The 15,574-nt window shown below is 42.0% G+C and overlaps 1 protein-coding gene across 4 annotated transcripts in view; it reads right to left on the bottom strand.

The window, feature by feature from the left end:
- Positions 1–5,411: 5,411 nt before the first annotated feature.
- The window catches only part of col1a1a (collagen, type I, alpha 1a), a 20,806-nt gene continuing 10,643 nt past the window's right edge, over positions 5,412–15,574 (bottom strand). For 2 of the 4 annotated variants that reach the window (XM_016678240.1, XM_007565479.2), the window contains exons 19-49: positions 15,342–15,440; positions 15,085–15,138; positions 14,879–14,986; positions 14,272–14,325; positions 14,063–14,161; positions 13,923–13,976; positions 13,741–13,839; positions 13,563–13,616; positions 13,406–13,459; positions 13,191–13,298; positions 13,064–13,108; positions 12,688–12,786; positions 12,474–12,581; positions 10,490–10,651; positions 10,349–10,402; positions 10,127–10,234; positions 9,986–10,039; positions 9,821–9,874; positions 9,563–9,724; positions 9,254–9,361; positions 8,927–9,034; positions 8,764–8,817; positions 8,282–8,389; positions 8,108–8,161; positions 7,913–8,020; positions 7,764–7,817; positions 7,548–7,655; positions 6,833–7,106; positions 6,535–6,725; positions 6,106–6,348; positions 5,412–5,977 (exon numbers count right to left, since the gene is read on the bottom strand). In XM_016678240.1, the coding sequence (XP_016533726.1) occupies positions 5,831–5,977; positions 6,106–6,348; positions 6,535–6,725; positions 6,833–7,106; positions 7,548–7,655; positions 7,764–7,817; positions 7,913–8,020; positions 8,108–8,161; positions 8,282–8,389; positions 8,764–8,817; positions 8,927–9,034; positions 9,254–9,361; positions 9,563–9,724; positions 9,821–9,874; positions 9,986–10,039; positions 10,127–10,234; positions 10,349–10,402; positions 10,490–10,651; positions 12,474–12,581; positions 12,688–12,786; positions 13,064–13,108; positions 13,191–13,298; positions 13,406–13,459; positions 13,563–13,616; positions 13,741–13,839; positions 13,923–13,976; positions 14,063–14,161; positions 14,272–14,325; positions 14,879–14,986; positions 15,085–15,138; positions 15,342–15,440 (3,186 nt within the window). In that variant the 3' untranslated portion in view covers positions 5,412–5,830. The remainder of the gene's footprint in view (positions 5,978–6,105; positions 6,349–6,534; positions 6,726–6,832; positions 7,107–7,547; positions 7,656–7,763; positions 7,818–7,912; positions 8,021–8,107; positions 8,162–8,281; positions 8,390–8,763; positions 8,818–8,926; positions 9,035–9,253; positions 9,362–9,562; positions 9,725–9,820; positions 9,875–9,985; positions 10,040–10,126; positions 10,235–10,348; positions 10,403–10,489; positions 10,652–12,473; positions 12,582–12,687; positions 12,787–13,063; positions 13,109–13,190; positions 13,299–13,405; positions 13,460–13,562; positions 13,617–13,740; positions 13,840–13,922; positions 13,977–14,062; positions 14,162–14,271; positions 14,326–14,878; positions 14,987–15,084; positions 15,139–15,341; positions 15,441–15,574) is intronic. The other 2 variants (XM_016678241.1, XM_016678242.1) reach the window with 2 other exon arrangements.

The raw sequence follows: 15,574 nt of genomic DNA, 5'->3' as shown, positions 1-15,574 counted from the left end.
ATGTGTCTATTTGTCTGTGTGCTGCTAGCACACCTAAATTTCCCCACTCTGGACAATAGAAGCTATTTATATTCTAAACTCACTAAAAATCTAAGCTGTGCAGAATCAAGTCTGAAAAACGTTTCGTTTACAGCAGCTTTAATTGAGTGATCTAATTTGTGTAGCTGTTTGAATTGTAAAATTTAAGATTAGATCAGTTTCTTTTTTGCAATTCTTTTACATGTTTGGCATATTAAACTCTAAGTACAATTTTAAAATGATTTTTTTATGTAGTTTCTAGAAAGTTAATTTAATTTTATTTATTTAGCTGCAACAACCCACAATCAGAAACTCCAGCCAGTAGAAACAAGTAATATGCATTTCTGTCCATGTCACTTTTTTCACCTTCTTATTTAAGGTGATGTTTTGGTGAAAACAGGTGAAATGTCTGATTGACATTAATATCTGTTCTTTAGGATTTTTACAGTGAGAGAAAGGTCTCTCCCCACGTGCCTGCATGGAGGGTTTCTTCTGAGCTGACAGAGCCTTCTCTGTTGTCTGAAACCAGAGAGCTGAGCATTCCTCGGTCCGGGCCTCAAATGAAGTCCCTAAGCCTTGCAGAAATAATTCAGGTTCCCACAGGGAGTGCAAGCTTATGCACTAGTCCTGGGTAGCTGCTTCTGTCAAGGTGGACAATCAGTGTCTTTGTGAAGCCAAGTGAATGCCAACAGGCTACTTCTGCAGCAGGTCCCACCCAAGCCTGTCTTATTGGTGCAGCTTGCAGATGATCTTACCAGCACAGAAGAAACAACGAAGATAAGCAGGGCGTCTTAAATGGACACAGTCTGTTCATGTATTCTGGGTTTTCTCATAGTAAAACAAACTTTGGACATTTGCGATTCTGTAAAGGATTATTGAAACCTAACAGCTGTTTTGGAATGTCTCACAACAAGAATTCACCAGCAAAAGGTAGGCCACTCTTTTTTAGTAGTTACAAAACATTTTTAAATCACAGATGCTAATAAAATGAAAGGATAAACGACAAAAGGCTTTTTAACACTGCTGTTAATAAGGTTTTTAAATAATTAAATTTAAGATATCCAATCATGTTAAATTTGAGCTACAGCACATTGACATTTCTTCATGAATCTTGAGGGGCCTTAGTCTATCTCAGAAATAGTTGGATTTTATAGCACTGTATCATCTTATAGAGAATTTAAATAAAGATAATATAGAATGTGTTACACTAGTTCTCTAACCTGTGTGGGCTTTTGGACAAATTAGAATGAAATAAAAATGTGTAAACTCCTTTTATAAAGTCATTTTCTGTTATAAGCTGCAGAAGTAAAGCACTAAGAAAAATCTAATGTTTGTGGAAAAAAAGTTGTAAGGGTTTGATACATATGGCATTTTGTAATCATTTTAAAGGTTGTTCTGTGAGGGAATCTTTAGTCTGTCTTATAAATATTGTCTTTTGAAGTTAAAATCTCACAACTTCCCATATCCATGGTTTTCAGACAATCCTTCGAATACCACAAGGGGCTCTTCAGCTGCCGTTAGTGATATTCTGGAGAGAGAACTTGGTATCATCTTGGAACTCCGATATAGAGCCAATAATGGGGTTTTTTATGTGTCCTGTCCAGTAATATGGGACTCAGAATTGTAGTCTGAGTATCACAGTGAGACCAACAGAGTTACTTTCAGAAACAGAGGTCTATAGCATTTGACATGATGCTCATCTGCTGCGTAGGTAACGCGTGACTTATATATAGAAGCAATCCAGTCATCCTGGGATTGATTCCAGACTTTTGCTGCATATCTTTTCCCCTTCTCTCTTTCACTTCCTGTCTGGTGACTGTCAATGCAGGCTTATAGAGCCTAAAAAAATTACTGCTTTGGGTTTGTTTCAAATATAATGGGCAACAACAACAAACTGAATGTAAGGGAGAACGGTGAACAGAATAGAATAGCTTTTATTGTCGTTGAGATAAAACAATGTTCGAGGACAGTGTTAAACCAGTGAAATGCAGTTTAGCATCCTCTCACAGGCAGCAGTTAAAAGATAAAATCTATACATGTGCAGTAAAATTCTATACATGTGCAAAAGTAACAACAGATTTTCCAGAGATATTAACACTGTAATATATACAGACTTTATTTAAAAGTGCAATGTGCAATTGCTTATCCACTTGGATGGGTGGTTGTGAGGAAGTATCAGCACTAGGACATATATACAGGCAGTTGTCATGAAGTGTCATTCAGTAAATAATGACACTTTTAATGCAAAGTTGCTCTAAAAGTTGCATTAAAAGTCCATTAAAAGTGCCAACTTTGTATGATTTTGTAAATTATGATAATTTAATGCAAAGTGCAAAAACAAAGAGAAAAATCAAAACAGAGAAACCACAACAACAAACAAAACATATGCATATATGATGATACCAATTTCAGTGAGGGGCTCACTGAAAAGTATACAGTAAATATTAATACATAATGCTGCAACTGTGGCACAACTGAGTATATCTGACAAACACCTGAATCTACCCGCCTGCTCCCTGGCAAGCGACTATCATGCTGAGCTGGCACATACCCAAGCACCCAGCACTAGACACCAGGAGGAAGTAGGCCAGAGGGGGCCCATGGTGATCCAGGAGAGGGGGCAGCACACAACCCAACCTAACAGATAAATATTCACACACAGACACAATCATGTTCCCATCCTCATGCTCACACACAGACATTAATACCTTCTCACTCAAAGTAAACACTCATAAAAATGTTTAGAGTCTAGGGACTCCTGGAGGAGAGGTCCAACCCTGTAAAGCACCCACACAGAGCTCCACACAAAGTCCCCCCTCCAGCTGTCCCCTCAACACACACCACCCATTGTACTGGCAAGGCAAAGGCGCTGCACAAAACCAACCAGGAATCTGGGAATCTAGAGAATCTCTCATGAGACTGCAAACTGTTTAATTAATCATATTTGGGAGTCTTCTTGTGCTATGAGATGAGAATCTTCCACATATTAACCCAGTTTGATCCAAATATTTCGTAAAACCTGTTTGAGGTGCTAGAATTTTAGACACAATCACTACAACATTTAAAAGTGAGATAAAGCTTATACCTGCTACAAGGAGAGAATCTTTGACTTTATAATAGATGTATAATACATGTCTTTGTTTATGTGTCTAATATGCTGTCCGGGTCTGTTAACACCTGTGTTGTCATGCTCACACTTTTCTAACATTTCACTTGTCTTTTTTTCCATATAACTTTCATGATGCATATCATCACATTTCAGTATCAGCCAATGATAACCTGAGTAAATTCCAAAAGGTTGGTTTCTAAAGATGTTTTCATACATTAGAGAAAAGCATTATCCAAACCAACATTGCACCAAATGAATGATACTAAGCCTGAAACTAGTAACTAGATGTGCTATCCTCAGAGTAAATGCCATCAAACATGTGTGATAAAATTTAACATCACTGTGAAGAAATTTTGACCCACTCTACTGATAATGAAGAACATGTTTAAGTCGACCACACTGGCTGCCTCAGCAACTGAATCAAGTTAAAGTCCTGACTTTGGCCAAAGACATGAAAACGTAGATGCGTCATTGAGTAGGTCGGCCCATTGCTGCAATACGTCACAAGGTTCGCCATATTGAATGTGGCTCAAATGGGGTCACATTTGAGCCACATTATGGTCTGCTGAAGAGAAGAAATCTTTGTTTAATCACTTACAGAAAGTTACTTAAATCCTTAAGGATGAGGCTAAAGAAGTCTCAGACTATCACATTCGAACCACTGTTTTTTTTTTTCCTTTCTTTTATTCTGAAATTCTGTATTAATTTAAAACAAGATGTAATGGAACACCCCATAAAAAGATCTATCTTGTTCTCAACAGTCCAAATGACACTTTCCCCAAAGTGTTGAGGATCATCCAGATGTTTTTGGAAAAGTTAAGGTCAGCCTTTTTTTTGGATTCTGGCAAGGACTTCTTCAATAGATGGCAGATTTTCCTTAGTCTCTTTCTTATTGTGGAATCATGAAGACTGAGCTACATTGCCATAGATGTTGTTTATGGTTCAAATTGGGCCTTCTGGAGGAGTAATCAATGGCCTATAGGGGGACACCCCTGGGAAGGTTGATCAAAGTTCCTTTTCAAAAAATGTGGTAAATCACAGTTAAGCAATTATATAACAAGAAATATGTATGTATCCTAGGCTGGTTTGGATATCTTTTTTCTCTTCATAAATGAGATAATCATTTAAAAACTTCTTGGATTCATTTATTTTTGTCAGATAATAAAGCTTGTATGATCTGACCAAAATAGACGTGTCAGAATAGCAAATAGTTTGGGGGCAAATACTTCACTTTTTCAGTTACTTCAGTTTGCATTGTGGTGGCAGTCAGTGAGTCAGTCAGGGAATTAGACAGGATTCAATGTTAGACCACTTAACATGCTTTATTTCAGCATTCAAAATAATTAAAAACATCTCAGTTTATTATACATATACAAAATAGGTACAGATCTGATTTTTCCCCCATGGGTGTGTCCTTCTAACTCACAAACTCTTTCTGATGCCTCTCCATCTGGGTGGTGATTAAAATCTCTGATTCTAATTTGTTGATGAGGAAAGTCACCTGTTCCACAAGAGAACAAGAAAATAAGTACAACAGATTCATGAATGAAGGGGTGAAAAGTTGGAGTAGAAGCTGAATAGCAAAAAGAAAAGTTTTACTGCCACCATGATCAGACAGAAGAAGTTTGTCTCCTTCTGGGCACCAAGAATTAAAAGCTGTGTTTTCATTTTTAGCACCAAGAGGGCGCTGCCATGCCAGAATGCTTGTAACACTGCACAACAGTGGAGCCAAACTGGATAGCCAACAGACCTCAAAGAAAAAAATAGCACCCTTAAGTTTTAGTTCTGCTTCTGTTAAAAGTGTCAGTAAACCTCAACTACCCCACAGACCGCCATAATGAAAACAGGCTTCATTTCAAATACTCAGAGTCCTTTTAAAATGCTGGAATTTCTTTCATTTCTGAGGTAGCCATATTTTCTTTTTCATAAAAGAGTTTAAACTCATTTTTCTCTGCTGGTGTTTTTAATGCAATGGTTCTTAGGAAAAGACAAAACAAAAACAAGATATCAACCACAAAACAAACAAATCACAACAGCAGTAAGAGGGGGATGTTGGCCTTGCCAAGGGAAGGTGAAGCAGAGGAGGGCAGAACAACAAACACAAAGATGACTGTCAGTTTCACCGTTTATTCATCAACACCTGAAACGTGGTACAAACAATTGATTCTGTCTGTTGTGACTGTCCTTTCATTCCTCAGAGCGCAGAGGTGTATAAAATACAAAAGTCAGTTTTGTATTTTTGTAAACTCCAGAGAGGCCTGGTTTGGCTAGAATAAGAGGGGAGGTTGTTGTTTTTTTTTTACACTTTACAGAGGCATATATTATTTTCTTGTTGCCAGTGAAACAAAATGTCTTCTCTACAGGATCCTTGGTGTTGGTGATGGCAAAAAACAAAGGGAAAAAAGTAAAAAACAAAACAAACAAAAATAGTGGTCCCAAACACAGCGATGCAGATGCCACCACACCGCCACTGTCTTGTTTTTGTTCAAGTGCAGTTTTAGGCAAAGTAGACCATTGGAGACAAAGGCCAAGTGGAGATGTGTCGATTCAGGAGTGAAGGGTCAGATTTTTCAGGCAAATGACATTGGAAGAATCTTTTGGTGGGGTTTCTTTTTTGGGGAGAGATGACTGCTAGAAAAAATAAAACACACACACACACACACACACACACACAACAACACTTTCAAGTCCAGATTTCTCTTTTTACAAGAAACAGACAGGTCCAACTTCAAGGCCAAACTCTTGATCTGGAGCACCAACGTCCATAGGAGCAATATCAATGATGGGGAGGCGAGATGTTTTTGTTGTCTTATAGTCAATGACTGTTTTGCCCCATGTTCCGGTGTGTGACTGTAAGAAAGGAGGGATAGATGATAATTACTTTTAAAATATTAAAATGACTCGCTCAACAATCCCCCTGCTTGACCAGCTGCTCTTCTTATTGAAGAACTAGAAATGAAAAGGAAAGTGTTTCTCACCGTGCATCCATCTTCCAGGACACTGTAGGTGAAACGGCTGTTGCCCTCAGCTCTGATCTCAATCTCATTGGAGCCCTGGAGAAGGAGGGACTTCTTGAGGTTGCCGGCAGCAGCATCCATGTAGGCAATGCTGTTCTTGCAATGATAGGTGATGTTCTGGGATGCCTCAGTAGACATGAGACGCAAGAAGGTCAGCTGAATGTTGACATCCTCTGGCAGAGAACCCTCGCTGCCGTAGTCGAACTGGGCAGGAAAGAGGAAAAAGAGTTAACTGGTTGGATTTCCAAGAGGAAAGATTGAATTTGGTAAGAGAGGATAGAAAAGAGCTGGTAGGAAAAGTGGAACAGAAGACAAAGTTTGATGGAAGGTTAGGGATCCAAATAAAAATTCAGGTTGTGAGGGAGGGACTTTTGCGGCATAAGGTTTCACCTGGAAGCCGTCATTCATAGCCTCTCCGAACCAGACGTGTTTCTTCTCCTTGATGTTCTTGCTCATGTACCAGTTTTTCTTGGCAACCTCAGGCTGAGTTGGTGTTATGCAGGTCTCTCCGGTGTCCATGTTGCAGTAGACCTTGATGGCATCCTGAGTGCAACCCTGGTCAGGGTCAATCCAGTACTCACCTGAACAACAGAAAAAAAGGGTCAGTTCCTATTATTTTTGGAGAAGAACTACAGCCAGCATACATACAAACAATTGGTATTGCACGCTTTAACAAATATGGACTCACCGCTCTTCCAGTCAGGGTGGCACATCTTGAGATCTCTGCAAGTTCTGGCAGGGTTCTTTCTGGTTCCGTCAGGGCTGCGGATCTGCTCAATCTGTTGACTAAGGCTCTTCAGGGTGCTGTCCACCTCCAGGTCGCGGTCACGGAGAACATTAGCATCATCAGCACGGAACATGCGGAAGGGATCAGGGGCCTTCTCCTGGGTAATGAAACCAATGTCGAATCCACCACCGGGGGCACCAGGAGGTCCTGGGGGTCCTGGAGGTCCAGGAGGACCCTAACAAAGAAAGACGATTTGGTTAGTACATTAGTGATAAGTTCTGCTCATCCATCCATTATCTAGAGTGTCTATCTCCAGTGGTCATCAAGCGAGAGGCGGGCTACACCCCAGACGGGTCACCAGTCTGTCACAGGCAACACAGAGACCAATAGGGCAAACAACCATGCACACACACACACACACACACACACACACACACACACACACACCTAAGGAGAATTTAGAGAGATTAATCAACCTAACAGTCATGTTTTTGGACTGTGGGAGGAAACTGGAGTACCTGGAGAGAACCCGGCATTCACAGGGAGAACATGCAAACTCCATGCAGAAAGAACCCAGGCTGGGATTTGAACCAAGGACCTTCAGTGTTACCAACTGTGCCAGTGTGCAGCCCACTGGTAAGTGGAAGGAGGAAAATAAATTGATAGGGGGACTTACAGCAGGTCCCATCTCTCCAGAACGTCCACGAGGTCCAGGAGGTCCAGTGGGTCCAGGAAGACCAGACATACCGTCCTTACCTGGAGCACCAGCAGATCCAGCTGGACCCTGTGAAAAGCACACAGAATAATTAGGAAAACATAATTCTACAAATAAGTAGAGCAAATATTAAAAGGATAATGGTAATAAACTGCTGATAGTTGAATGATAACTTACTCTGGGTCCAGCAGGTCCAGAAGAACCAGCAGGTCCAGCCTCTCCAGAAGCTCCCTAGAAGTTCATAGAAAACAATGTTACTTAGAGGTTGATTCTGTGATTATACATTATATATTTTAGCATAGAAAAATCAGTATACATGTACATACAGGAGGTCCAGGAGGTCCCTGTTGGCCAGTAAATCCTCTGTGTCCCTTCATGCCTCTTTCTCCAGCCTCTCCAGTCTCTCCCTTGTCTCCACGAGCTCCAGCAGGTCCCTGAAAAGATGGATGGAGATAATTAATTAATTTTACTTTTGCTTGTCCTTACATACTTAATTTCTTATTGGAGCAATTGTTCCTTACAGCAGGGCCACGAGGTCCAGCAGGGCCAGCGGGGCCAGCGGGGCCAGCAGAGCCCTGAAACACAGAAACCTCCGTTTAACTTTGAGGCGAATGTCAAGACATGCCACATCTTCATGCACATGTTAAAATGAAAAAATTGAACCAATTGATAAGCATGGCGCAATTTTCACTCACAGTCTCTCCACGGTCACCAGTCTTTCCAGCGGGTCCAACAGGTCCAGGGGCACCAGGGGGTCCAGGGGCACCAGGGGCTCCAGCAGCGCCACTCTCTCCACGGTCTCCCTACAACACAAACAGAAAATCAGATAATCTGGTTCTTTCTACCAACCAAGAAACCACTCAGGACAGGAGTTATCAAACATTCTGCAGCAGTCGTTTTACCAGTCAAGCAATCTGATAGGCAGTTTGCTCAGAAAAAGGTTCAAAGTCAATGACTTAATGCACTTAAGTGGGATTTCTCTGGTTTTTATCTGACTAGCATTATATGACAAACTGACTGCATCTCAGCCTACTGTAATTAGGATTAATTTAGGATTTATGTAGCTGAATCTGAATTAACCAAACTGACAGGAGTTGAATTATGGCTCGTATAACTGGATATGAACTCAATGACTGTTGTGTGCAGCTCAATCATTCAACACATATCATAAACCTACCTTGGGTCCAGGGGCTCCATCGCGTCCAGATGGTCCTTCATTACCAGGGTTTCCCTATGATGCAAACAAAGCAACTCAACTATCAGCAGAACACTAAACTTATGCATGTGCTAGACCATAAAATGGCTCAGAACACTCCAGTGACCGGGGTCCTTCATCTCACCTCACGTCCAGGTTCTCCAGGGGCACCAGCAAGACCAGGGGGTCCCATGGGTCCAGGAGGCCCACGCTCACCACCAGGGCCAGCAGGTCCAGGCTTTCCAATTTCTCCCTGTTGAAGACACAATATGTAGACACGTTACCTTTTGCCAACGTATAGCTTTTTACGTCACTAAACAATTCACGTGTAGTTATTAAGGTGTATTTAACTGCCTTTTGGAAGTTGCATAAAAACAGATGCTTAGATTTATTGTTTTAGTTTTGTAAGATAAGGTAAATGGTTTGATTGTCTATGATGGAGGGATTTTAGAATCAAGATCAATCTACTTACTGCAGGCCCAGGGGGACCAGGGAAACCTCTCTCTCCTCTCTGTCCAGGCAGACCAACAATACCACGTGCTCCAGCAATACCTTGGGGTCCAGGCAGACCAGGAGCTCCCTGAAGGTCAAGCAAAAAGAAAAATAGAGGTATAGGTTAGAAATAAGCAACATCAAGAGTGAACAAATTATTTATGCAGCTAAACATGGTGCATAAATAATGCAAATAGTGGAGATTTGATGTTGTTACATCGAGTTATTCATTTTCACCTGAAGGTGATCTTGGTTGTTTTGAAAGCCTGTTACAGAGAAGCTTACTTACAGCAGCACCATCTGAACCAGGGCTTCCCTTCTCTCCAGGAGTTCCTGGGGGTCCAGCAGCACCAATCTCACCAGGGCGACCAGCAGGTCCAGTCTCACCACGGTTTCCTTTGGGTCCCTCCTTGCCAGATGGTCCAGGAGGTCCGGGGGGTCCAGAGTTTCCCTACATATTGGGGATAGGGGTCAATTGTAACGGTTCTGGAAGACTTGGACTTTTCATTATCAGAAACACAAAGTAAAAAAAAAAGTTAAAACCTACTGCAGGGCCTGGAGGGCCAACTCTGCCAGCAGCTCCAGGGAAGCCTGTAGCACCCTAAGAAGAAGGACCATAAGTTAAATGAGCAAAGACTGCGTCAAACAAGTCAACTAAAGTAATGCAAGGCTAAAAAGTAATTTACAGAAGAAGACATGAGTAATGACTTACAGGAGGTCCAGCTGCTCCACGGGCTCCCTTAGGGCCAGTGTTTCCAACAGGACCCTAAGAAAACACAACACAACCTCAATCAAAATGCAAGAGTCTTTGGATGATAAATAATACAAACCACAAATGAATGCGTCTTCAAACCTGAGGTCCGGGAGCACCAGTTGGTCCGGCAGGGCCTGGAGGTCCAGCATCTCCCTTAGCACCATTATCTCCAGGCTCTCCCTTAGCACCAGGCTGTCCATCAGCACCCTGAGATTGAATGGTGGTGATTTGAAAAATAAAAAGGTTTTTAGAATAGCTTAGCGCAAATTTACAAAGTGGAAAAAAAGAAGAAAACTAAATCAGCCAGTGCAAAAAACTTACAGGAGGTCCAGCAAATCCAGCAGGTCCAGGTGGTCCAGCTTCACCGCGCTCACCCTGTTACAGACGAAGAATTATCAGTCAAGGTTTTGAGAATCCAGTCAGTAGTGGGACAAGTTTGGGAGACAAGCAGATTTTACTAACAGGGGCTCCGCGGGCTCCAGCAGGGCCGACAAGCCCAGGGGCACCATTCTCTCCCTTGTCACCAGGAGCACCAGCTGGTCCAGGAAGTCCAATTGGTCCAGTCAAGCCACGGGGCCCATCTTTACCAGGTGCACCATCAGCACCCTTAGCTCCTTGGTCACCCTGGATTATTGGATGAAAAGGGTTTATCGGGTATATATGAGTTTGCTGCAAATCACATCACAACAATTTCTATAATAGTGCATTAACACCAATCAAACTATCATGACCTCCAGCAGATGAAGAGCATAACTCTTTTGAGGTTAATGGATCAGTTAATGAATAATATCTATTAAGCAGAAAGTGAACCTTGTGTCCTCAAAATTGATGTGTTAGAAGCAGGAAAAATGAACAAATGTAAAGATTTGTTTGAGTGTAACAAGAACTACAGCAGTGTGAGAAAGTATTTGCCCCTTTCTGACTTTGTTTCTTTCTTTAGATGTCTGTCAAACTTCAGTGTTTCAAAACATTAAACAAATTTAAAAAATAGTCAAAGATGACACAAGCAAACATAACATTGCCCTGTGTGAACAAGTGATCGCCCCCTAAACCTAATAACTGGTTGGGCAACCCTCAGCAGCAACAACTGATAGAAAGCTTTTATGATAACTTGACATGAGTCTTTTCCAGCTGTGGAGGAATTTTGACCGACTCTTCTTTGCACAATTGTTCTAAATCTGCCGCAATGGGGGGTTTGAGTACGAATGACCTTTTTAACGTCATTCCACAGCATGGGAGACAAGTAAGTTTAAGGTCAGGACTTTGATTATGAGACTCCAATGTCTTTATCTGTTTTTTTTCAGCCTTTGAGAGTGTTTTGGATCATTGTCCTGCTGCAGAACCCAAGTTGACATTCGAACATTCTCCTTCGGGATGTTTTGGTAGACAACAGTCTGTGATAAATGGAAGCTGCTTCCAGGTCCTGAAGCATCAACACAGTCCAAGACCATCACACAACCTCTACCTTGTTATACTGTTGGTATGATGTTCTTTTTCTGAATTACCGTGTTATTTTACACCAGATGTATTGGGACACACTCCTTCCAAAGAGTTGAACTTTTGTCTAATCAGACCACAGAATGATTTCTCAAAAGTCTCAGGATAAGCAAGATGTTCTGGTAGTGTGTGGATAACGGGTCTGTCTGGAGCACCAAAGCTTTGTAAATGTCTTTGTAACCCATTCCAGACTTATAGATCTGAAATATTGTCTTTCTCATTTGTTTCTGAATGTCCTTGGATCTCTGCATGATGTCTAGCTTTTGAAGATCTTTTGGTGTTCTTCAATCAGGTCCTATTTAAGTGACATCTGGATTAAGAACAGGTGTGGCAGTGACCAGTCCAGAGTGTGGTTAGAGAAAGTGAACTCAGGTATGATAAACAGCATTATGTGCTGACAGAGGGGCAAATACTATTTTACACAAGTCGTACCAGTTTGGATATTGTTCTCATATACTGATAAATCTCCTTTTAAAAAGAATAAACATGCATTTTTTCCCTTGTATTATCTTTGACTAATATTTAAAATGGTTAGATATTATGAAACATTGAAGTTAGTAAAACGTTCAAAAAAGTAGAAATCAGGAAGGGGCAAACACTGTTTCACACCACTGTATTTTGGGTTTCAGTGGTCAGTATCTGTCAGCATGGTCTAAGGAAGGAATTTCAGCGAACCAGTGAAGGATGTCTGATGCACTTTGGAAACAAAAGCTGGCCTATGTGGTCCAAGCAACTTTAGAGCTACTGTACCTTCAACTACTGAAGAGAACTTATTACTGGTTTTCAAAGGAATATTTCACAACACAAACTGCACTGGAAGTTGTGACATATCGGACTACACAGTCAGGACCTGTCTGGTGCCTATGCTGCCTGGTGGACATGTATATGCATGATGAAATGTGATTGCAAATATTGGGAGTCATGGAGAAATACTGTTGTGATCACTCACTCTGTCTCCTCTCAGTCCTGGAAGGCCAGCAGCTCCGCGCTCACCAGGCATTCCCTGCAGTCCAGGAGGACCAGCAGCTCCAGGAGCACCAGGGGCTCCAGGTTCTCCCTTAAGAGGAATGTAATAAACAACAATGAAGCAACAATGCCTGATATTTTCTTGAGCTTGATTTTATTTAAACTTTCAAATTTATTAAGTGATTGCAAATCTATACCTTAGCACCATCATTACCAGGAGAACCGGGGGATCCACGGGTGCCAGCGGGGCCAATGGGGCCGGGGGCACCACGCTCACCAGGGAATCCTCTGTCGCCCTGAGGAGAAAGGTGGTAGAAAGTTAGGTAAGTGTCCAAATTAAATAGTGTGGCTCTTTTTGTAGAATTATTCTTTTTGTAGAATAATAGCCTGTTCTAACTATTGCTACCTTGTGAAAGTAATCTTTTAATAAAACAGTTTTATTTAGAAACCAGTGTAAATCTCTAAAGATGTTTTAAACCCCTCCCCCCACTCCCCCCTCCTCCCACCAATGCAGGATTCTCCTAGGAGTGTATCATCGGTTAAAAAAAACAACAATGAGTAAAAGCTGCTTACTCTGGCTCCAGCAGGACCTGCAGCTCCTGGCTCACCAGGCAGACCCTAGACAAAAAAGATAACAATGAGGAGGAAGCACTTTCACTTAGGAAAATGTATTAAAGCTAATGCATAAATCAATGTGCACCTGCTCTCCAGGCTTGCCACTCTCACCAACGGCTCCCTGAGGTCCAGGAAGACCCTGGAATCCAGGGGAACCAGAAGGTCCTCCCTCTCCTCTCTCACCAGCAGGACCCTGGGGATGCAGAGAAATACATTGTTGTAATTTTTTTATATATATTTTTTTTATTCATGAAGAATTGGATGTTGGTGCAAAAAGTTGTGCAGAAGTGTGTTACTTACGGCAGGGCCTGGAGGACCTTGAGCACCAACTTCACCATCCTTTCCAGCAGCTCCCTGAAGACAAAGATGACAGATTTTCAAACGGACAGACACGGCCTCTCTAACTGGCCAGAAAGTGTTGTTAAAAATAAAAATGAGCAAAATATAGGCTTCTTACAGGAGCGCCAGTGGGTCCCATGACTCCTCTCTCACCGGGCTTTCCAGCCTCACCCTAATCACAAAAAAATAAAAGAAACAACAAAGAGAACATATATTAGTGGAGCAGTCCTCAGAAGTTCAAAATCCATATCAACGAGCATAACAACAATACTTTTTTCTTTTTAGACCATACTCACAGCAGCTCCCTTTGGTCCAGGAAATCCCATAACTCCAGGCTGACCTCTTGCTCCAACAGGGCCAGGGGGTCCAGGACGTCCATCTTGTCCAGGGGCTCCCTGTGGAGATGAAATAACTTTACTTTATGGACAAGATGTAGGTTTTGGTTTGATAAGAATAACAGTGCAGGACATAAACCTACAGAAGCTCCCATTTTGCCGTCAGGTCCAGGGCTGCCAGGGCTGCCGGTCATACCCTACAAAGCAAATGTTGGAAATCAGATGAGATGACAATGTGGTGAAAGACTGGTACAGTCATGCTTACACAGAGACTTATCAGTACCTTAGCTCCAGGGAGACCAGGCTCACCGGTACGACCAGGCTCACCGGTGGAACCTTTAGGTCCAACAAGACCAGGAGCACCACGCTCACCTGGGGCACCCTAGAATAGCAGATAGAAGGAAGAATAAAGCAGAGAAAATTTGTTATTGCTACCTGGAATTATTTCAGATATAAAACAGTTTCTTGTTGAGTTTTTCATTGTTTTCTTACTTTGGGTCCAGCAGGGCCATCAGAACCAGGGAAACCACGACCACCAGGGCCACCCTACAGGGAGAATTTAAAACACAAACTTAGTCTGTTATGATTTCATTGTAGAGTTGCGTTAATAACTGATTAGACAACAGTAAAAAAAAAACTTGTGTGATTGCTTTGGCTTTATGTTCACCTCTGGTGGAAGCAAAGATGGTAAATGGCCTGTATATGTAGAGCATTCTGTCTCCTCTAGAGGAGCCCAAAGCATTTCACACTACAGTCAGTCGTTCACCCATTCACATGCTCATAGTAGTGAGCTGCTGGATAGTAGCCACAGCTGCTCTGACAGAGACAGGGCTGCCATCAACACCACTGGGCCGTCTGACCAGCACCACAAGCAAGTCAGGTGAAGTGACTTTGTAGCTGAGACAGCTAGAGAGGAGATTCAAACAGGCAACCCACAGGTTACAGGACGAACTCCTACCTCCTAAATCTGGTGATTTAGGAGGTAATCACTAGAGGCAAATTTTTTCTAAAACAGGTCACCCTATTCTCCTCTTTGACCTATTCCAAACTCATCTTAAAATTGTTGTTAAAATAACAAATATTTAGAAGAAATGCATACACGCTCTCCAGGGGCTCCACGGGCACCTGCAGCACCAGGTTCTCCTCTGGCTCCTCTTTTGCCCTCCTCACCAGGAGGTCCTGGGGGTCCCTGAACACCTGTAGCACCCTGTGAAAAACAAAAAACACAAATTAATTGGAATCAGAGGATAAGTACATGGAGTACAAGTCAAAAATGCTACTCTGTGGATATCTGGGTGAACTTACAGCCTCTCCCTTTGCACCAGGCTCTCCCTTGAATCCTGGGGCACCAACATCACCCTGAAAGACACATTCAAATTTGAAGGACTTTTAGAAAGGAACAACAAATCAGGGTGTTTATTCGAAGAAGTATTTCTTTGATTGTTGTTACATTTCAAACACAAACACAAATTAATGTCAATACAAAGTAAGAATATAATTATTTATTTTAGTAGGCACATAAATATATTTAATTTGTTTTGTTTATTTAGAACTGTACTTACAGTATTACCCTTGGGTCCAGGGGCACCAGCTGCACCCTGTGGTCCTGGAGGTCCACGTGGTCCAGGGAAACCAGGAGCTCCAGCAACACCAGGGGCACCCTGCAGGGGGCAGCACACAGCCACAAAACACAGTCACATCTTCACGTCTGGTTTTTTCAACTTGACTGAAGCTGTTGGTAAAACAGTAGGGCTAAGGGAGCTTTTTAGGTGCCCTTGAAAAATGCAAAAAAAAA

The sequence above is a fragment of the Poecilia formosa genome, unplaced genomic scaffold (assembly GCF_000485575.1).
Source record: "Poecilia formosa unplaced genomic scaffold, Poecilia_formosa-5.1.2 Scaffold176, whole genome shotgun sequence".
Lineage (NCBI taxonomy): Eukaryota > Metazoa > Chordata > Actinopteri > Cyprinodontiformes > Poeciliidae > Poecilia > Poecilia formosa.
The sequence above is the reverse complement of the archived record's forward strand: the minus strand, read 5'-3'. Positions and strand labels throughout refer to the sequence as shown.